The following is a 23,989-nucleotide window of genomic DNA, read 5'->3' on the forward strand; positions in this document are numbered from 1 at the left end:
TTTTAAAAAATTAAGTGACTTATCCAAGGTCACAAAGCTATTTAGAATTAAAGCTTGAACTAAGAGGAGTTCTCATGACTTCAATGCTCATTCCTCTCCACTTCACTTCTCTTTCTTACTTCCTCCTAATTACATAATTACATGTAAGTGGCTATTGATGTATGCAGTATTTTTTGGCTGTGTACATGGATGAGTCTACATTTTAAGCTGTTTCAGAATTAATTTCTTGCCACCTGACAAATTTCTGCTTTAACCACTTAAAAAACAGCAGGTTGCTTTATATATAGTCTAAGGATTGTAACTCAGAAATTTCCAAATACACCATTACCATACCCTAGAAACACCCAGAGCTGGAAAATTAATATAAATATATATTTGAATCATTGTTTAGACAATTTTAATCAAAAATTTCCTTCAGCCTCTTGCCTCCTATTCATTTTGGTTTATATAATTATAAACCTTATTCATACAGGATCTATAGGCTTCATCAGTCTGCCAAGGGTCTTCATGAAACAAAAGAGACTGATACTTTGCTCCAAATTAAAGGAAGTGGTAATGAGAGGGGGTATAAGGATGGTTCTGAGGGAGATTTTTTATGCTCAGGCTTTAGGCATAGAAGAAGTAGGTTTTATCTTTGTTGGGATTTGTAGGGCAAAGAATTCACTGGACACAGCTGTCTGCTATAGCCCAATAGAATCCCACTTTTACAGAGGAAAGCTGGCCAAATGATTAAGGTGCAGTGGGCAGAGTTCTGGGTGGTTGAGGCAGCATGGGAGTAAGGACAGTTTATATCTGGACCACCAAGGAAATAAACAAGCAAATAAAATTGTTGCAATTAGCAACAATTGAGTCCCTTTTGGGGCCCTGAGGTAGACTGAGGGCTTATGGACATTGTATTGTGACACATTATGTGAAAGTGAATTGTAGAGGGCAGCTAGATGGTACAGTGGATAGAGCACCAGTCCTGAAGTCAGGCAAACCTGATTTCAAATATGGTCTTGGATACTTAACACTTACTAACTATGTGATAACTCCTTGTCTTGCAGAAAAAAAGAAAGAAAAGAAAGAAAGTGAATTGGAGAAATGGCTTCTCAGTTGTTAGAGCATTGATGCTCTGGAATTCAAATGCATACCTGCATGAAAGAATGCTGATTTGGGGAATATTATTATGCTGTAATGAGGGCAAAAGTATAAATTAACAAGTATCAAAGATTTATGAACTCAGGTGTACTTTGGAGGACATTCTCATTTGTCTCAGCTTTCATACAACAGCCAGGAAAATTTGAAAGGAATTTGTGTATATATGTATATATGTACATATGTATATGCATATGTTTATTAGTCAAAATCCCAATACTGTTTTTCCACTTGTCAAAGGCTCATTCATATATTATAAAAGAAAGTTTTATTATTAAAATACATTTTCATAGCTTTTGATTTTATATTGCCTAAATTCCTTACAATATCCCTTCAACTCTCCCCTCATAGAGAGCCATCCCACATAACAAAGAATTGTTTAAAAAGAAAAAGGAAAGGGAGAAAAATCAGCAAAACTAATTGATTCATTGGAAAAAATCTGGAAAAAAAAATGCCATACAGTCCATGCTTAACTTTCAAGGAGGTAATTTCCTAGATAACTATGGAAGTCAAAAATTCAAATGCTGATACAATAAACCTATGGGAAATGGGAGGAAGGGTATATGGTCAAATTCCTTCAACTACCCAAAACTATAATTTTTTGCTAGAAATGTTTGAAAATACACTTTTCTGCATTTGATTGTTTGTTAACAAAATAATAATTCTGATAAGAAGAACTTTTACTAATACAATAAGCATGAAATAACTCATAAAATGCAAAGGAAAGGAGAGGCAATGGAAGAGATTGGGAAAGGTACCAATCAGTGATTTCAGAAGAACCCTAAGGTAACAAAAGGAAAAGGGGGAACTTACCATCTCTATCTCTCTTTCCTTTCTGTGATTGAACTTTTCCTGGATTCTATAAAGCATGATTATCTACCCCTTCCTTCTTCTTCCTTCTCCTTCTTCATCACTGTTCTGGAAGAATGGGGGGAAGATCACAAAAACTTAGCTCTAGAGCTGGAAGGGACTTTCAAAGGCCAACTCCTTCAATTTCAGAGCTGAGGAAATGGGGGCTTAAGAAAGTTAAATTTTCCCAGTCACACTCATAGTACATGCCCAAGGCAGGATTTGAACCCATGTATGCTGATTCCAAACTCTGGTAATTGTCTACACAATTACCTGTATCCAGATTATTTTTTTCCTCTCCATTTCTGCCTATAGTGGAATGGAAAGAGTATTCCTTGTCTAGATAACTGTGCAAACAAAAGTATGCACTCTAAAAAGAATATTATGTGCCTGGGAGATATGAATAGCTCCTTTTGGCTCAGAGTATAAAAATGTATTTCTCTGCAACCAATCCACAAAAATTTTGCTACCCCAAATTCTTACTTTTTTAAATTTATAAACACAATTTTTTTTTTTTACTCTTTTTTTCCTCCTTCCTTTTTTGTCATTTCTCTTGTACTCCACTATCTTTCCACTCAAGGCTGAAAAAAGCAGAAGTGTTCTATGGCAGATAACTCAGATATTTTATTTGTCTGAAAGAGACTGAGGTGGAAAAGACTGCCAAAACATAAGTGAAGAGGGGAGGAGGAAGGTTGGTGCCAGGCTGTGGAGAGCCTTCAGGTAACATTAAGGTCCTTATCACAAGGCTCTTCTGTTTAGTGGGTTCTTGGTGGAAACACTTTTATAAGTAAACCTGATTTTGCAATTCAAAATTCTTGAACAGTTTATCTCCAGTTATTTCATTTATGAGAAAAAAAAGTAGATATGGACATGATTCTGTTTCTTTGTATAAATGTTGCCCATGCTTGCTCCCACTCTATTTATTTATGAAAAGATCTCTATTGTCCTTTTTATCATAGAAATTTCAAAAGATAAACATGACCAAATCTTCTTTTCCCTGTGTCTGAGGCAAAGTACTTTGTTTTGCTGTTGGATAATACACACCTTGAATACCTGGCTGTAGATTTTGCCTATATTTAATCCAGTTGAAAAGGACAGCATGAGAAGCTTTTTAAAGTGGGGAAATATAAGAGAATGAGAAGAGTGTGTGGCTGACCTAAAGCAAACTTTAACTACCCCATTTCCTTTTTTTAATGGTTCCTTATTTATTTATTGGGTGGTTCTTCATACGAATTTTACTTGGACTTCCATTGACAAACACAGGTGAAGAAAATAAGTAAAATTAGCGGGTAAAGCTGAAAATACAATAAGAAATAATTATTTTATGTGTGCAATTATGTAAATATATTTCTATATTAGTCATATTGTGAAAAAAAGAAATAGAATGAGAGAAAGAGAGAAAGAGAGAGAGAGAGAATAGTTGTTTTGAGATGGATTCAGACTCCATAGTTCTTTCTCTGAATTTGGATAGAATTTTCTGTCACGAGTCTTTTGGATTGTCTTGTATCATTGTATTTCTGAGAAGAGCTAAGTTTATCATAGTTGGTTGTTGCAAAATGTTTCTGTTGTGTGCAATGTTCTTCTGGTTTTGTATACTTCACTCATGTAAGTCTTTCTAGGTTTTTCTGAAATCTGCTTGCTCATCATTTCTTATAGCACAATAGCATTCCATTACATTCATATACTTCAACTCGTTCAGTAACTCCTCAATTGGATGGGCATTTCTTCAATTTATAATTCTTTGTCACTACAAAAAGAGCTGTTATCAATATTTTTGTACTTGTAGGTCCTTTCCCCTTTTTTATGCTTTCTTTGGAAACAGACCTAGTAGTGGTAGTGCTGGATCAAAGGGTATGTACAATTTGATTGTCTTTTCGGCATAGTTCCAAATTGCTCTCCAGGATGGTTGGATCAATTCACAACTCTGCCAATAATGCATTAATGTTCCAAAGCAATAATAAACTTTTTTTTTTGTATATTTGTACCTTCGGTTATTTACCATTAACTCTAGTCTATCCCCCAAGTGATGTACAAATTGACTTTCATATGTTAGTGTCTATAGTACAGTGGAAAGAGCAATTAGTCTGGAGTTGAAAGACTTGGATTCAAACATTATCTGTATGAATTTGAAGAAATCTCCTTAAGTTCTGCTGTCATCTGAAAAATGGTCTAGATGGAAACCTCAGCCCTCTTTCAACCCCAGAGATATCATTCCATGATCCCTTTACTTCTCTGATTCTTTAGAAGTATATAGGTAGCATCTAGACCTGGTGTCAGGAAGTTCAAATCCTGTCCCAGACACTTTCTAGGTTGCTCTCTCTCTTTTCATTCAAGAAAAGATCTTTTTTTATTATTAATATACAAATTTCAAAAGATAAACATGATCCCAAACAAAACTATTCTGTCTTAATTTTCTCATCTATAAAAAGGGGATAATAATAGCATATATGTCTAAAGATTCCTGTGAGGATCAAATGGGAACAATAGTAAACTGCTTTGCAAATCTTAAAGTGCTATATAAGTAAATATTTATTATCATCATTGTTATACTACCTTCTTTGTCATATGAATTTCATGGATTTGTGGCTATTAGTGATATCTTTAAACATATAGTCAATGACTGCCTTGTTCTTTTGGTTCTACTTTTTCATTTGACATCACTACTTACTTGTATCTTTTCATATTTCTTTGATTTCGGAAATCAAAGTCAATCAAAATTCTCTCTTTCTCTCTCTCTTCGCTCTCTTCTCTCTCTCTCTCGCTCTTTCTCTCTCTTCTCGCTCTTTCTCTCTCTCTTTCTTTCTTTCTATCTCTTTCTCTTCCTTCTCTCTCTCTTCTCTTTCTTTCTTTCTTTCTTTCTTTCTTTCTTTCTATCTCTTTTCTCTCTTTCTCTCTCTCTTTCTCTTTCTTTCTTTCTTTTCTTTATTCTTTCTTTCTTTCTTTCTTTCTTTCTTTCTTTCTTTCTTTCTTTCTTTCTTTCTTTCTTTCTTTCTTCTTTCTTTCTTTCTTTCCTTTCTTTCTTTCTTTCTTCTTCTTTCTTTCTTCTTCTTTCTTTCTTTCTTTCTTTCTTTCTTTCTTTCTTTCTTTCTTCTTTCTTTCTTTCTTTCTTTCTTTCTTTTCTTTCTTTCTTTCTTTCTTTCTTTTCTTTCTTTCTTTCTTTCTTTCTTTCTTCTTTCTTTCTTTCTTTCTTTCTTTCTTTCTTTCTTTCTTTCTTTCTTTCTTTCTGTGATTTGCTTAAGGTCAAATTTGAACTCAAGTCTCCTCCCGACTTCAGGGCTGGTGCTCTATCCACTGTACCAACTAGCTGCCTCTCTCTTTGATTTCTTTATGGTACAATACTGCAGTATATTCATACAACCCTTAATTTATTAATAATAATTGGTTGATACCAATTGATGCATACTTAGTTTTTTTCCTGATTTTTGTTGTTGTTATTGGTCTTCTAAATAGCATCACTCTCAATATTTTGGGCTCCAATAGTTGTTTGTTTCGTGACAAAGTTTAAGGCTGACTTTTAGCAATCAAGGGCAGGTCTGACCTTTGGGGAAGGAATGGTTTCAGTAGAAAGAACTCTTTGAGATCCAGATTCAGAAGCCTTGTTTTTACTTTGAGACCCTTCATTTTTGCAATGAAGAACTTTCCTGGATAAACTGTAACATCCCTTCCAGATAAAAATTCTATGAAGAGGAAGAGCATGTGGAGGCGTAGACAAAGTAGAGTAGGCCAACAAGGCTGAGAGCTGGTGCATTCAAAAGAGAAGCAGCAGCAGTTGCTCCAAGAAGAAAAGCTTATCCCAAATGGGAGGGCTCAAGGAGAATAAGTTTATACTTCTGGGCTATTTCTGCCACAAACCACAGGAGGTGCTCTCTGAGTTAAGGAAGGCAGTTCTCCAAATGTAAATGCATGTGGGTTGAGTTGCACGCTATCAATATTTTGGGTTGGAATTTTTTTTTTTTTTTTTTGTGTTTTTTTTTTTTGGCTTGAGGAAAAAAAAAATTCTAAGCCTCAGACCATGGTTTGTTTATTTCAAATGCTATTGGATAAAACAAAATTCCAGGACATTAAATTTGCTTGGAATACTTAGTAGGGTGTTTTTTTTAAAAGGGATTCACCTTGCAATCAAACTTTGACTCTATTTTACTTTAAATAGCTCTTGTGTCAGAAACTCTTACTGTAGCATGGAACCAGGTTTAATTTGGGAGATTTCATTCCCCTTTTTGTGGTTCATAATAAGCCTTTGCCCAGAAAACCTGGGAAAGTTACCAATTTGTACCACATCTATGCACTTAAAAACATATCATTGAATTTGCCATGACACAAAAGGAGTCAATACATTTTGTTATTTTTCCAACTATATATGCATTGAAGGAAAGAAAAAAAAAAAAACACCCGGGTTGCATCCAAAGCTGCATGCAATAATTTTCTGCTAAAATGAGTGTCCCCAAATGGTTGTTGATGCTATAGCCTTTCAACAACAGAAGTGTTAGAATTTGGGAGGATATACAGGGTAGAGTAGAAAGCCTACTGGCTCTTCAACCAGGGAGCTTGAGTTCAAATCCTGTCTTTTAGCATTTACTATGTGTAACATTGGACAAGTCACTTAACTCCCCTCTTCCTCACTTTCCTCACCTATAATACATGGGAGGGTTGGTCTCAATGATCTTTGAGGATCCTTCTGGATCCACTTTTCATCCTCTCGGCTTATTCCTCCTCAATCTCTTTCATTCCCTTGATTAAAAACAACATAAAAAGCTCTAGGTCAGCAACATGACATGAGAGTGTTCTCATATTTAGGAACTGCTGACATATTATTGCTGTTGAGTGGTTGGAAGAAGGAACATAAAGAAACTTGCATTTGAGACCAGACATCCCTAAATCCCCCTGTATGTTCCATTCAGAGGGCAGCCGCTTTACTTTTACTGATCTAAGCTTTGATCAGAAGTCAGTTGCAAAATGTCTTGATTCAAAAATAAAATCTTACACCAACAATCAGAATGGGGAGTCACAGAACTTAAAATAACTCAATGCAATGACAGTTCAACCTAATCAGGAACTGCATTCTTTTTTTTGAACAGGAAGAAAGGAATAGAATGACATAGACTTATGACCAACTCTCATAGAATATCCATTGTTTGGCACGTACCCTTATCCACGGGTTGGTGATGAATGTCATGTTTGAGGTCAACCTTTTGTATACCCATACACTTAATATTGTAGTTGTAAACAAGGAATGTTTAAAAAAATTCTGTGATGTGTCTAAACTAAATTTGATCCTTGGCACTATAATCTAAAAAATGGGGAGCTTTGGGTCAAAATAGTCTTGCCATGGTCCTTTTCAGGACTTAGCTTAGACTGTTCAGAATGGATGCATTTTAACAGGTATTCCACTTGTATGGCATTTATGTATTGCCTTTTCCCCTTGGCATGGTTTAAGCAAAGATTTGGAGAACTGGTAGCCTTCCTAATATAGAGGAAAGAATTGGTCCCCCTTGGTTGTTTAATTATTACTATTTAAACAAAATTGGGTACAAGAGTTCTGGTAGTTTATGCACTAGTTGATAATAATGGTAGCTGATGATGGTCTTTTCTTTTATAAGGGCAAATATGGTAACTGCATCAATCATCATAATGTATTACTGATTTTATATGACCACTTCTGTGGTGGTGGTGGTGGGATGGGGGGAAAAAGCAGTTGTATGGCCTGGTTAAGTCTTAAGTTGTTTCTTCTTGTGTGACATGCCTCATGAGCTCCCTGTAGTCTTGAGAACACTTGGGCAGCACTCAAATTATAATTCACACGTATTACTGCACTGACTCATATCAAAACATCCCAAGGGCAAGTCAGGGGGAGAGCCAAAAATCAAAGAATCCCAGAATTGGAAGGGACCTTAGAGGTCATAGAGACTAATCCATACCTTAATAATTGAATTGATCCCAGTACTCCAGGTCCTACTTCAAAAGTAAACTAAATGGCACATTGGATAGAACACTAGTTCTAGAGTCAGGACTACCTAAGAACAAATTCGGCTTCAAACATTTACTGACTGTGTGACCAATAGATTATGTTCTTACTGTTATAAACATAAGTAGAAAAAAAGATCAACTGGGGGGAGAAATGTTTTAGAATTTAAATGCATTGTCAGTGAATGACTCAAATATTTTAATTGATAATTGTGAAAATATGCATAGAAGAATTGCATACATTCAACATATATTGGATTATTTGCTATCTAGGGGAGAGAGTGAGGGAAAGAGGGAGAAAAAATTTTGGAACAAAAGGTTTTGAAAGAGTGAATGTTGAAAACTATGCGTATGTTTTGAAAATAAAAAGCTTTATACAAAATAAAAATAAAATAAAACACTAAAAAAAAGAGAGGGGAAGAAGGGGGGCGGAGAGAGAGGGTTATTCAATTGTTTTTCAATTATATTTGACTTTGTGATCCCATTGGGGGTTTTCTTGTCATTTCCTTCATATTATATGCAAGAGTTGTGTGTGTGTGTGTGTGTGTGTGTGTGTGTGTGTGTGTGTGCATGTGCGCGTGTGCAACCGCATGTGCATGGAGAGACGAGAGTTGTTCAATTGTTTTTTTAGTCATATCTGACATTTTGTGATGCCATTGGGAATTTTCTTGGCAAAGAACTGCAGGGGTTTGCCATTCCCTTTTCCAGTTCATTTTATAGATGAGGAAACTGAGGCAAACAAAGTCAAGTGACTTGCCCAGGGTCCCTTAGCTAGCAAGTGTCTAAGGCCAGATTTGAATTCAAGTCTTTCCTGACTCTAAGCTTTGGTAAATACAGTAGATTATAGATAAAGTAAATCTGTGGGGTTTTTTAAGTCAACATGCAGCCCCCAGGAATCCTTATGTTCACTTGAGTAGCTCCTTTTCCATTGTAGCTTGATACCATTTGTTTACAAAATTAACAAAACATAAATCAAGCCCTGGTTTGTAGCTCACTGATTTTTGATAAGTCATTGCTCACTAAAAGTTAACAATTTTTTGGCTTCATCATATCCTGACTAGAATCAGTTTTCTAACCATTGCTTATACTATTGTACCACATTTCTTCTTTATTATAAGGCAGAGTATGAATTTAAGGACTTAAAACTGAACATAATAAGCTATAAAGGATAAGAAGAAAAGGGAGAAGGAAAGGGAATATTTAAAAAAATAAGTATTTCTATAGTACCTACTTAGTGCCGGGGACAGTGCTAAGTACCTTTATAAATATTATCTATTTTTGATCCTACAGTAGCAGAAAGAGGCTCAGACTTGGGAATTAGAACATCTGAATTCAAATACTAGCTCTCTAATCTTCAATGAGTTATTTAAATTAGCCAAATAAACTTTATATTTTAGTCTGTGGAATGGGGATAATAATGTGTGTCCTACTGTACTTTATAAGGTAGAGTTACAAAAGTCAAATGACTAATGTCAGTAAAGTACTTTGTAATAGTAAAGGAAGGGATGTGCTGAAGCCAGCTAAAACAGGCTGGAGCCCATTTACACCTTGGAAGTCAGCCAGTACAACAAATCAAGGCTTGATTTATGGTTTTGTTGATTGTCTAGACTTAAGAAAATGATGAAGAAAATGTTAACAGTGCAGATTAAACTTAAACTTATTTCATGCATACATTTCTCCTCCAGAAAGCTGATTGTTAAATATTTACTAGCACACCTCTGGAAAGCATTATAAAAACAGAATATGGAAGCAGCTTCAGCCATCACCCAGGCTACGGTTGTCATCATTTTAAGTGGTGGAACTAGTGACAAAACTCACTGAGGTATCTCCAAACTTCTGCCCTAGATTAAGGTTCAAGAACGTACATTCTTCAAGTACAGAGATAGAATTGTTACGAATTGTTATGTAAAGACAAACCAGCCTACCTGGCCCTTGGTCCCTGCCCTAAGATAGTGGAAATAATAAGGTCATTTCTGTCACTTTGGCATGGTCAGTAAAGATGTTAAGTGATTAAGATTTGACACATATGGGGCAGCTAGGTGATGCAGTTGATAGAGCACCAGCCCTAAAGTCAGAAGGACTTGAGTTCAAATGTGACCTCAGACACTTAATACTTCCTAGGCAAGTCACTTAACCCCAATTGCTTCAGAGGAAAAATATTTAACACATTCTTTTTCTTTTAAAGCAACTATTTTCTCCCCTGCAGACACACATACACTGTTGCCATTTAGGGAACGTCAGATCATAGATCTGACAAATGATCCTTTTTAACAGTGAAATGTGTTCTTGTGTTTTGTTTTGTTTTTTTTATAGCACTTTGCTTTTGAAACCTATAAAAAAGTCATGACCCATAACTTAACTCACTTAAGGTTTACAGCGATTACTTTCAACACCTGTACATTTATTTTAGAAGATAACATGGATTTAAAAAGCATTGTAAAAGACTGTAAAGTTTAAATCTAATGTGTTTCTTTCTTTTCCTTTATGTAGTTCCCTATGTACTGAGGAGTTGTGCAGAATTTATTGAGACTCATGGCATTGTGGATGGAATCTATCGACTATCAGGAGTAACATCAAACATCCAAAAACTAAGGTATTTTATATATACCGTACTTCACGGTGGAACCATAACTGACCCCTCCCAAAGTGATGAGTGCATTCAGGTTCTCTTGGGGAAAAGAATTCCAAGGGTAAATATGGTGCTTTCAATCAGGAGTTTTTTGTAATCAAGTCTAATATAAATATCTCCAATAAAATTACTAGAGGAATTTATTCTGCTTCCCTGGATTCCTGATGGGTACATTTGATTTCAGTAAAATTTACTAGGAACAACTAGAATTATTTCCCCCAACAACAGTAAGCTTTTGCTTTTTTATATAATATCAACACTTATTCTTTTTAAAAATAGTATCTTATTTTTCCAAATACATACAACCTTTTCAACATTCATCTTTGCAAAACTTTGTGTTCTAAATTTTTCTTCCCTACCCTTTGTCTTCTCCCCCATCTCCTTGGCCCTCCCCAAGATAGCAATTTTTCTGATTTGTTTAAACATAACACTTATTCTTAATGACTCTAGAAAACTCCATCATGGAACTAAGTACTTGGAATTCAAACAGCAATAGAAAGTTTATAAGTGAACTGAAGTCTTCCTCTAATTTTCATGTACTTGTAATGATAGATTCTACCTCAAAGATAGATAAGACTTCATTTTGAGGAAGGGAAACTGATCAATCATCTACAAAAAAATTTTTATTTCACCTAGTTCATTGTAACAATGAATAATGATTTGGCTCTTTTATAATTATGGCTAATTGAACAGATACTTGTCAAATTATTGATTGGTGAATCAAATGAATGATGAAAACATCACTTTTATATATTTTAGAAACTATTCTTTAACTATCAAGATATATTTAGTTAAACATATGGTTTTGGACTAAGAATTGCCAACTCAAAATTAGAGATTATTTTAGCAAGGCTAATATGAAAACAAATATAAATTATTCATCTAATTAATCATCTATTTACTTAACCATAAACTAGGGGGGAAAAAGACAAACTTTCCAGCCTTTTCATTTTCCAAATGATTTCTTTATTTAGAATAAAATAATAAAAGAATTTTTTTTCTATAGAGAAAGACATTATTGTTGAAAGCTGGATTATTGATTCCAAAGACTCTTTTTTCAGGAGCTTGAGAGATTTACATTAGATAACTGGTTTAACTTTATTCAAACATTCATCAGCAGTAATGTATTTTTGCTGGTTGCTCATGTCATAACCAGTTCTTCAGCAGTTAGGGATTGACCCTGTACTGAGCAGTAAGATTATTGGCAAGAAATGAACTGACAAGAATGTTGGCAAGAAATTGAGCTGGCAAGAATGTTGGCAAGAAAATCTAGTTGCTTGAAAATCTAGTTACATTTTTTTAAAATGCCTATAAATTAAATTGGTCATTGCATTTTTCCCTTTTCAAGGTCTTAGTTCCTTCCAAATTTTAACAGCATCAGAAATTTCATAGCATTTTGTTCAATGTTTTGGAAACATACTTCAGGGATGGTCAGTATGCTTGTTTTTAACATATTTTAGCATGTCTTAGGAATATTATCTTGTCAGTTTCATCTATTTTGTCAAAAATCTAATCTTGTTCTATATTAAAACTCAAAGTTCTTATATAATTGGGAATTTAATTTCTAGTCATATGCCATTTTGAGACAATATGACTTGTTTTAGAGACTCAATGAATTTATCATGATAGGGTATAGAAGATATTAAGGATCCTTTTATCCCCAGTAACCAGAGCATCTGTCTAGATGCTGAGATTTAGAAGATTCTGAGATTCACTATGTATTAGGAATAGATAACCAGCTTCAAAGCCATGGAGACTGATTTTGAGCCCCTGGTCAATATTGACTTGACCCTTCAATCTTCTAGGAAACTCTCAAAGTATAAGTTGAAGAAAAGATACTGAACTTGTATTGAGACAAGGGAATTTCCTCTACTGGTCCATATACTAATGAAATCACAGGTCCAATTCCTATCTCTACTTATCTGAATTGCTTAATTTTAGTTCTCAGGTTGAATTTGTGTTATCATAAACAAACAACATGTTTGTTGATAGTAATAACTGGAAATAAGGAAAAAAAAGAAACAGACCTAATTCACTCTATTTTCTCCTTCTCCTCTCTCTCTACCTCCTACTTTTCCCTTTCCCCTTTCTTTCCCCCTTCTTTTCCCTCTTCCCTTCCCTCATCTCCTCCTCCTCCTTCCTTTCCCTTTCCCTTCCATGTTTCTCTTCTTTCCCTCTACTCTCCTCCTTTCAGCTGTTCTTCTCTTTCTTTTCTCTTTTCCTCTCCCTCTTTCTTCCTCCTTTTTTTTCTTCCTTTTCCTCTTCATTGCCTTCTTCCTTCCCTCTGGAGCTTATTTGGAATATGTTATTTAAAAAAAAACTAAGTTTGTAATGTTCATTCTAGTCAAATTGTTTTCATCCCTACCAGTTACATTGAGAGATTAGAGATAGAATAGTCTATGAGAAACTCATTACTAAGTGATTATATGACCTTCAAACTGCTGAAGCTGATTTGGGGGAGTATCTTCCCACAACCTTTCCCTCAAAGTTTTGCCTAGAATAGAGGATCTTGGATGAGAGTGAGGTCAAGGTTGAAAGTACAGTTAGATCAGCCATTCCAGGTTGGTTACACTTTTATTCTGTCTGCTCCTGATAGATCTAATTTGTGTTCTTCAGTACTGTTATGTCTCTGTCTGTGTTGTTTCAGGCAAGAGTTTGGCTCAGATCAATGTCCAGATCTGACAAGGGAAGTTTACCTTCAGGACATTCACTGTGTGGGCTCCCTTTGTAAGCTGTACTTTAGGGAGCTGCCCAACCCTCTTCTCACTTATGAGCTCTACGAGAAATTCACGGTGAGATTTTCTTCTTCTGTTACAAGAGGTGGGTGGGTAGCGTACATAGGTTTTCAGAGAAAGAGGTAATAGCTCTCTTCTCCTTTCAATTTTGAATCTCAGATCATAAGTTGTTTTTTTGTGAAATGGGAAGAAATGATTCATTGATCCAATCTCATAACTGGAAACATAATTGTTATTATTATTGTAGATCCTCAAAAATGCTAGCTATTCCATTTATACTTATCTATGCGGATAGTGGGGCTATTTGCTAATTTTTTTCCTTCTCTGTACTTTGCTTATTTTCTTTTGGGGCTGAAGAAAGAGAAAAGAAGGAGATTGGGGAGGAAGAAGAAAGTGGATGGTTAAACAAGAATAACGAAGAAGGGAACAAGGGAAAATAGCCATGCAGTTTAGGCTTGAATGGAGAAAAGATGTTAGCAGAACTTGTGGTCAGCTGGCAAATAGCAAATAAACAAGGGTTAACTACAAGAAAAGATGGCAAAATAATGGTTTTTTAAAGACTAAATATCATGAGTAAGTTTGACACTGAGAAAGCCTTGAGAAAATTCACCTCCTTTGCATAGGTGGGGGACTATGAATATGGAATTTTTATATAAGACTGATACATTAATTTTGCTAAAATGCTTTTTTCCATTTTTCTTAAAAAAATCTTTATTAGCTTTATTAACTTTTTGGGAAATAGAGGAAAGAGAGGTAGTCAGAAAGGAAATTCATGCAAAACAAAATATATTAATAAAAGTAAGATTTATTGAAACCCCAGCTTCAAAACTTGGGCTTAAATTTTTAAAAAGGAGAACAATCCATAATAGACCAACCTGGTAGGCAGCAATGTAAAACCTGGGGCTTCAGGTCAAATCATAAATGAAGAGCCTTCTTCCTATGGACACATTGTGGTTCCATATTCAAAGTTATATCTGCAGATCAACTAAGATCACAGCCAATAGCATTCTCTTTGAATGGGATAAAGGTAAAATTCCTTTTGATGATCAGATTTAACAGGTCAGCAGAGAGGGATTCAGTAGCATAGTAGGAGAAGCATTGGTACCATAAGATCTAACCTTCAATCCTGAATTCACAACCTTTCTGAGTTTTAGATTCTTTTATTAAATAAAGATAATACATATGCTGCCCATTTCACAGATTGTTATGAGAGTGCTTTAAAAATACTAAGGATGCTATATTTTTTTAAAAGTTTTTTTTTCATATAATCTAATTATATTTAACCTAATTCATCTAATTTTATTTCAATAGGGCCTGATTACATTGTATAGAGAGGAGAATTTATGGATGGGAGCAAAAGGATTGTTAACCTTAACTTTGCCTTAATGTCCTATTGGGCTAGTTCTTACTTTTCAATCTCAGAAGGAAACCTTGACTTTGGCCCAAGGGCTTTTGTCACCCTTTATTCTAAGATTCTTTTAGCCCAAACTGAAAACTGAAAACTTCTCCTGAAACTTCTGACATCTATATCTGTATGACTCCTTCAGTTTAGGGATCTCTTACACATAAACTTTTATTACCTTTCCCCCCTCCTCAGGTTATTTTCCCACTACCCACCAACTGCTTTCACTCACTCCAGGCTATGTGTACATTTTCTTGTGTTTATTAAATAAGGAAAAGGTGCATCTATACATATTTAAAAGTAATATGCAGGATAATCCATATCATTCCAAGACCTCAACTTTTCATAAATTATCCTGCCCTGATTCTGTAACAGCCAAGAATGATGTCAACTGCCTCTACCAGATGAATATGGCTTTATTGCAGAGAATTACCTCCTCACCCTCAAGACAAATTAGATTTTCCCATGTGGGAAAGGGTTTATTGATTAATTGGTACAATTTCCCAATCTCAGGCTCAGTCTTAGCCAATCTGGCAGCTTTCTAATAGGATGGATGGATCTTCTCATTCCAATCCAAAATATTATGCAATTCTTGACTTCATTTCTTCATTTTTTTCCCTCCCCAAATAAGGAAAGAAGCAAAGATATACAAACAGGTATATTCACTTTTAATTTTAAAAAAATATTTCTTGGGTTTTTTTCCCCCCAAGTTAAAACAATTTTAAACTTTTTTTTTCCCTTTCTTTTTTTTTGCTGAGGCAATTGAGGTTAAGTGACTTGCCAAAGGTTACACAGCCTGGAAATATTAAGAGTCTGAGGTCAAATTTGAACTCAGGTCCTCTTCACTTCAGTACTGGTGCTGTATCCACTACACCAACTAGCTGCCCCAATTTTTAACATTTAAAAAAAAAAGTTTTGAGTTCCAAAATTCTATTCCTTTCCCCCCAGCAATCCAATAAAGTGATATATGTGTGATCATGTTTAAAATTGCCATATTCATTTTGTATAAGCATTCTGGAATAAAAAAAAAAAAGAGAAAGAAAGTGAAAAAGAGCATGTATCAATCTGTTTTCAGACAATATCAGTTTTTTCTCTACAGCTGGATAGAATGCTTCATCACTATGATATTATCCTTTATGTGTAAATCAAAACAGGTACAATAGCAAAGTTCCCATTATCTTATAATTGAGAGTCAGCACCACACACTGTTCTCCCTCATTTCTATTTTCCCTCCCCAAATTACTGAATACAAAATTAAATAATATAGGGATTGGGAGACAGGCTTGGTTAATGGAAACCCAGGTCTTCAGTTTAGTCCCAGAAACTTACTCTAGGTTTAGGGACCTCAGGTTTTATTCACTAAGAGAAAAGGAGATAATTCTCTCCCTCACATCATTGGCTCTTTATAAATCCTTGAAGCAAGGAAGACCTGGACTCTCTGTCACATAACTGGCTATGTGATACTAAACAAATCACAATCTTTCTTTTTTTCTTTCCATTTAAAAAATTATTTTCCTCAGTTACATGTTTTTGGTTATATATGTATATTCATTAAAAATATATATATTTCCATATGAATCATATTGGGAGAAAAAAATCGGAACAAAAGGGAAAAGCCATGAGGAGAAAAAAAAAAAAAAACAGAAAAAAAAAAGGTGAACATAGCATGTATTGATTTACATTCAGTTTCCACAGTTATTTTTCTGGATGCAGATGGTCTTTTCAATCCATAGTTTATTAGGATTGCCTTGGATCATTGAAACACTGAGAAGAACCAAGTTGATCATAGTTGATCATCATCACACAATCTTGCTTTTGCTGTGTACAATGGTTTGCTAGTTCTGCTTGTTTCACTCAGCATCAGGGCATGTAAATCTTTCTAGGCCTTTCTAAAATCATCCAGTTTGTCATTTTTTATAGAACAATAGTATTCCATTACTTTCATATATCATAACTTCCCCAATGGATGGGCATCTACTTATTTTTCAATTCTTTGCCGCACAAAAAGAGCTGCTACAAGTATTTTTACACATGAAATCACAACCTTTCTTAATCTCTTAACCTCCTTTGTAAAATGAGGATATTGGATCCAACAGCCTCTAAATTTCCTTCTAGCTCTGAATCTAGGATTCTATGACATTTGGTCTAGCTCCATCCAAAGCCTCATTTAGGAGTGGTTCTGCCAACCTAGTCACTGATTAGATTCAGTTGGGCATCCCTCCTCTCAGTCTCCATGTCAGTTTTTTCTTTTGTTGAGTAGTGGTTCACTATGGAAAATTGAGTTTGTTGAAAATAAAACTGTTCCCTTTTCATTTGTCTGGCTTACTATCCTGTCTCTTCACAATGGAAGTATACAAGCTCCATAATCTGGGTCTCAGTTTCTCTACCTATAAAATCAGGGTATTAAACTTGGTGGTTTTGGGGGGATATCTTCAAATTCTAAATTCTTTTAACTCTGCTAACTCTCTGGGATACACTGGAGCTCTTTCATCTTCTATCTACTAAACTTCCCAGATCCGGAGGCTCAGAGTGCTGAAGTGAAAATAGAGTTGGATTTGGAGTCAAAAGACCTGGATTCTACCACACATCACAATGGGCAAAGTCACTTAATCCCTCTCTGCCCTGGTTCTTTTTTTTTTTCTTTTCTTTTTTCTTTCTTTTTATAATATTTTCTTTTTTCTTTTTTTTTAATAAATAAAAAAATTTTATTAAAGCTTTTTATTTACAAAACATATGATGCATGGGTAATTTTTCAACATTGACCCTTGCAAAGCTTTCTGTTCCAAATTATCCCCTCCTTCCTCCTACCCCTTCCCTTAGATGGTAGGTAGTCTAATACATGTTAAATATGCTAAAATATAGGTTAAATCCAATACATGTATATATATTTATTCAGTTATCTTACTGTACAAGAAAAATTGGATCAAGAAGGAAAAAAAAAACTGAGAAAGAAAACAAAATGCAAGAAAACAACAACAGAAAGAGGGAGAATGCTACATTGTAGTCCACACTCAAGTTCCCACAGTCCTCTCTCTGGGTGTAGATGGCTCTCTTAATCACAAGACCATTGGAATTGGTTTGAAGCATCTCGTTGTTGAAGAGAGAGCTTTTTATTTTTTAAGATGCATGCAAAGATAATTTTTAAGATTCAACCTTGCAAATCCCTTTGTTCCAAATTTTTCTCCTTCCCCTTCCCACACCCTTTCTTAGATAGCAAGTAATCCAATGTAGCTAAACATAGGCAATTCTTCTAAAGCACATTTCCACATTTAACATGCTGCTCAAGAAAAATAAGATTAAAAAGAAAAAAAAAGAGAAAGGAAAAAACCAAGCAAGTAAATAACAACAACAAAAGGTGAAAATACTATCCTTTGATCCATATTCAGTCTCCATAGTCTTCTCTCTGGATGTTGATGGCTCTCTCCATCACAAGTCTATTGGAATCACCTAATTGTTGAAAAGAGCCAAATGTAATGAACCACTACATAGAATTCCCAATCCCTCTATTTTTGTCTGCCTGCATTTTGGATTTCCTTCACAGGTTAATTGTACACTATTTCAAAGTCCGATTCTTTTTGTACAGCAAAGTAACTGTTTGGACATGTATCCATATATTGTATTAACCTATACTTTAACATATCTAATATGTATTGGTCAACCTGCCATCTGGGGGAGGGGATGAAGGAGGGGAAAAATTGGAACAAAAGGCTTGGCAATTGTCAGTGCTATAAAGTTACCCAGGCATATAACTTGTAAATAAAAACTATAATTAAAAAAAAAAAAAAAAAGAAAAAAAAAGAAAAAGAAAAGAGCCAAGTCTATCACAGTTGATCATCTCATAATCTTGTTGTTGCTAGGTATGTTTTCCTGGCTCTACTCACTTCACTTAATATCAGTTCATGTAAGTCTCTCCAGACCTTTCTGAAATCAGTCTACTCATCCTTTCTTATAGAACAATAACTTTCTATTATATTCATAACTTATTCAGCCATTCCTCAACTGATGGGCATCCACTCAGTTTCCAGTTCCTTGCCACTACACAAAGTCTGCCTTAGTTCTTTATCTGTAAAGTGAGAAGTTGGGACTAGATGACTTCTAAGACCTACTCTAGCTCTAAATCTATTGCCCTGTGATCTGAACCTTAGTTTGAAACCAAATCTCTTTGAAACCTGTCTGAATCTTGAATCTGGATTCTTTAATTCAGGCATTTATTCTCTTATGTATCCTGGTTAGCTGTACACCACCATGTCCAGATATTCTTTTCATCCTGTATCCATATGCTCCAGGTCAAAAGAGAATATGTTCCAGGATTAGAGAAAAGAGTATATTGAAATTAAGGAACAATAATTATAAATGAATATGCAAGATTAATCTCAGACTAGGTGATGATCCTAAATTATTGAACTTATCCTATACTAAAATTCTCTCAGAACCAACTTGGTTCTCAAAGATGAGGCATTTCACAATCTCATTCATATTCTTTTTTAAAATAGTATTTTATTTTCCCACATATATGCAAAGATAGTTCTCAGCATTCACCTTTGCAAAACTTTGTGTTCCAAATTGTTCTTCCTCTCTCTATCCCTTCCCCAAGACAGCAATCCAGTATAGGTTAAAAACACATGCATTTCTTCTCAATTTATTTCCATATTTATCATGCTATGAAAGAAAAATCAGATCAAAAGGGGAAAAAAGCCAAGCAAGCAAACAACAAGAAGATTCAAATACTATGCTTTGATCTATATTTGTCTCCATAGTGCTCTTTCTGGATGCATTTGGCTCTTTTCATTCCAAGTCTATTAGAGTTGTCTTGGATGACCTCATTGTTGAAAAGAATCACATCCATCAGAGTTGATCATCACATAATTTTGTTGTTGCCATGTACAATGTTCTCTTGGTTCTGCTACTTCACTTAGTATCAGTTAATGCAAATCTTTCCAGGCTTTTCTGAAATCAGCCTGTTCATCTTTTTTTTACTGAACATTCTTACTGAATGTAATATTCCATTACATTCATATAACATAACTTATTCAGCCATTCCCCAACTGATGGGCATCCACTCACCTCATCCATGGCCTCAGAAAAGAAAAATCTAGAGCACTCTCCTCCCCCAATCAGAATTTAAAACCATCATCTTCGAGCTCTGTAGTCCAATCTCAGGTTCATTCTTCACCAGTCAGGAAATGTCCTGTTAGTATTGAAGGAGGAAGGTTGCATAGTGGATAGAATACTGAACTTGAAGTCACAAAGACCTGAGTTCAAAGTTGGCTTATCTGCCTAACACTATGAAACTTACTTAACCTCTGTCTGCCTCAGTTTCTACATCTATAAAATGGACTGCAGAAATAATTAACCAAGTACTTCAGTATCTTTGTCAAGAAAACTCTAAATAAGGTCAAAAAGAATTGGATACAACTGAAAAATGACAGAACAACAACCAAAAAAAAAAAATGAGTATAATAATAGTACTTATATTCCAGGGTTCTTGTGAGAATAAAGTGAGTTAATAATTCTAAACAGTTTTGCAAATGTTAAAGTTCTATATCAATGTTAGCTCTAATGCTAGGAACTAGTTCAGCTCTAGTTCCCTTTCCTGATCTCTGTATGTTTTCATGCCAGAAGGTTCAGTACCTTCCCCATTTTAGTTGCCTGACTTTTTAAACTGCCATATTGTATTCTCCACTTGCAACAGAACACTGCAGTTAAAATGGGAATAACTTTTAACTCATTTACCTCTTGGTACATTTTTTTAATTAATAAAAATATAATATTTGTTCTTCCCACTTCTTTCACCTCCTTTCTCCTTCATTGGAAAGAAAAAAAAATCCTTATAACAAATATACATGGTGAAACAAAACAAATTTCTAATCAGACATTAAAATTATGTCACATTTGCTACTCTAAATCCCTCATCTCTGTCAGGTGTAGATAGCATCTTTCTTTATTAGTGGTTGGTCATTGTCTGGCTCAAAGTTTTCAAATTTTTCAAAGTCAGTAGTTTTGACAATGGACAATGTTGTTTGCTGTTCTTATTAAGCTGTTCTCCCTGTTCTCCTTCCTTTTCTTCATATCAAGTCATATAAGTTTTTCCAGGGATCTCTGAAATCATTCCTTTGATATTTTCTGGTGACAATAATATTCCATTACATTCATGTGTTATAATTTATTAATAATATATGTTATATTATGCCCAATTGATGAGCAATCCTTTTGCTTCCAATTCTTTGCCATTACAAAAAAATAGTACTACAAATATATTCATACTTTTGGATCTTTTTCCTTTCTTTTGAATCTTTGAAACATACGTCTTATAGTGGTATCAAAAAGACATAAATTTTTGTAAAAATCTGTCAAATCATAATACTATTTTATATTGTTTTCAAACACACAAGATTTACCATGACAAGAACAAATAGCCAGGTGACTATGTCTTTGATATGAGATTGACTTAAACATGGACAAGAGACCAACAAAAAAAGATTCAAGGATTAGTCTAGTAGAGATTTCTATATAATTAACAAAGCATATTGCAATGAATCTTTACCTTGAACATGCATACTTTATTCACTTATACATGACAATGCTTATGTTTAAGAATATTTATTAAATTCAGTATAACAAAAAATAAATTATAATAATTACACAGTCAGCTAATTGACACAGTGAATAAGAGTGCTAGACTTGGAGATAGAAAGATCTGAATATAAATCCTGCCTCAGATACTTATTACCTAAGTGTCTTTGACAATGTGCCTCAGTTTCTTCATCTATAAAATAGGGATAATAACAGCCTCTATCTCTCAGGGTTATTGTGAAGATCAAATGAAATAATATTTGTAAAATATTTAGCAAACTTTAAAGCATTATATAAATTCCAGGTAGTAGTGGTAATGGTAGTTATAAAGGTAATATAGTATAGTAATAATATAGTATTGTAGTATATGTAGTATGTACTATTACATATACTCACTACAATTTACTATTATATTTAAAGTGGTGGTGGTGATGTAGTATATTGTAATATAGTATATCTTACACCACTATGATAGAATAGTATAGTGGAATGTGATGCTGTATGTAGTAGGAGTAATGTAGTATTATAGTAGTAGCAGCATTAATAGCTATTGTTATTGTAGTATAAAGAGAGAGAAAGAGTGAGATTAGGGACCAAGAATAGAATATCCAACCAGAATCAAATTGTGAGGCTGGATGATCTAAACTCAAGGTAACAGGTGTTTGAAAGCAAATAACTGTCAGTATGCTTCAATATGTTCACAGGAAGGACAGCTGAAAACTTAATAAGTATTCAAAGTAAAAATTCTTAATGGGTAAAAAAATGAAATGAATATGATATAAATACAAAAAACAAAAACAAAAACCCAAAAAATAAAAATAAGAAGGAAATGTGCTCTTAAGAAGACTCATGCTATTTTTAATTGGAAATTACTGAGGGCATTTCTGGATATGAATACATTGAGGGTATCTTTCAATATATTCACTCATTGAACTGTTTTCACATTTTTCTCCACAGCAAGCAGTATCACACTGCCCAGAAGAAGAAGGCCAATTGGCCCGAATCCAAAATGTCATCCAGGAACTTCCCCCACCACATTATAGGTAAACATTCTTTGTCACTATTGTCATTGCCATCATCATTTATATTAATATTAATTAATTATTAAAGATAAGCAATAGTCAAAGAATCAAAAATACAAGCATCCCATAGAAAAGGCATAGAGTCATCTTATGTCTTTACTTAATTTCAGTAGCAATTTAAAGTTTGTAAAGCACTTTATATGCATTATCTCATTTTAGCCTTAAACAACTGTATGAGAGTACATATAGATATTAATATTTCCCCTTTGCAAATTGGAAAATGAGGCTTAGAGTCTTTAAGTGATTAGCCTAAATCACACAGAAAATTTCAGAGGCAGATTTGAACCTAACCTTTCTGAAAAATAAGTTCAATATTCTATGCACTATAACACTCTGCTCCAGAATCTCTTACACTCAGGCACAAGATACATTTTGTTGGCACCAGTTCCGGTTCTGAATATTTGGTGGTATATATTGCTGAGGCAATTGGGATTAATTACCTTGCCCAGGGTCACACAGCTAGGAAGTGTTAAGTGTCTGAGACTAGATTTGAACTGGGGTCCTCCTGACTTCAGGGCTGGTGCTCCATCCACTACACCACCTAGCTGCCCTTAGCAGTATATTTTTGATGATAAAATGGGCAAAACAAGCAAATAATGCTTCAGTATCACAACCTACCAGGGTTGCAAGGTAGGAGGGAAGCTTTTAAAATAGAGAAAAGGTGAATGTAGAGGCTTTGGGTTCCAAAGACTAGAAATAATCAGGGTTATGGTGTCAAAACAAACTGAAGGAAACAGATGAACTGAGAAATCTAGTAGATAAACTATTGCCCTTGAAAAAAATGAATAAGGAGATCACCTCAGTGTCTAGAATAGGTAAAAAATAACAGCACAGAGTTGGTTCCTACTAATCTTGGGACCAGCAGGTGCTGCTTTCTAGGGAATGAATATGATTTGATAGCGGAATCTTAAGAAAACTAGAAATTCTAAGTGGTGAAATTGAAGAGGGATGGCCTTCAGGCAAGGGGGACAGCCAGTTATGGGCATAGAAATGGATAGTGGAGTGTTCTATTTGAAGAATTGTAAGGTTAATCTGGCTAAATTGCAGAGTTCATGAGGGGAAATAATGTATGGTAAGAACCAGAGAGGTGTACTAGGACCAAGTTGTAAAGAATTTTAAATACTAAACAAAAACATTTGTCTTTGATCCTAGAGGTAATAGGTTACATGCTATCATTATTGAACAGAGGGGACTATTAAATCTTGAGAAAGAAAGGAGCTGAAACAAGAATAAATTAGGGAACTGGGGTCTTCTCCCTCACCAAACATTAAAATTTATTAAGCATTTGTGCAATATGCATTAAAAATAATTTTAAAAAACATTTATTAAGTGCCTACTATGTGCAGGATCTAAGAATAAAAAAATTAAGGGGGATGACAACCTTATTTCTAAGCAACTTAAAATAATGAAAATAGTCACTGTTTAAATAAATTTTGCCAGGGCTTTACATGCACCATCTCATATGAATCTCACAACCATGTAGCATAAGTGCACAAATCCACTAGCAAGGATATACCATATTTACAAATAAGATGGGATGTATTAGGAAATACGGCTTAAGTTCTCTAGAAAATGGGAAGAGAAACTATTTTTTGAGTTGAATTTATCACTTTGAGCCTAT

The 23,989-nt window shown here is 34.5% G+C and overlaps 1 protein-coding gene across 1 annotated transcript in view; it reads left to right on the plus strand.

Moving 5' to 3' along the window:
- The window catches only part of ARHGAP31 (Rho GTPase activating protein 31), a 164,955-nt gene that overhangs the window by 108,109 nt on the left and 32,857 nt on the right, over positions 1-23,989 (plus strand). The window contains exons 2-4 of the mRNA XM_074301307.1: positions 10,438-10,540; positions 13,224-13,368; positions 22,244-22,329. Coding sequence (XP_074157408.1) covers positions 10,438-10,540; positions 13,224-13,368; positions 22,244-22,329 — 334 coding nt within the window. The remainder of the gene's footprint in view (positions 1-10,437; positions 10,541-13,223; positions 13,369-22,243; positions 22,330-23,989) is intronic.

The sequence above is a fragment of the Sminthopsis crassicaudata genome, chromosome 3 (assembly GCF_048593235.1).
Source record: "Sminthopsis crassicaudata isolate SCR6 chromosome 3, ASM4859323v1, whole genome shotgun sequence".
In the NCBI taxonomy this organism is placed as follows: domain Eukaryota; kingdom Metazoa; phylum Chordata; class Mammalia; order Dasyuromorphia; family Dasyuridae; genus Sminthopsis; species Sminthopsis crassicaudata.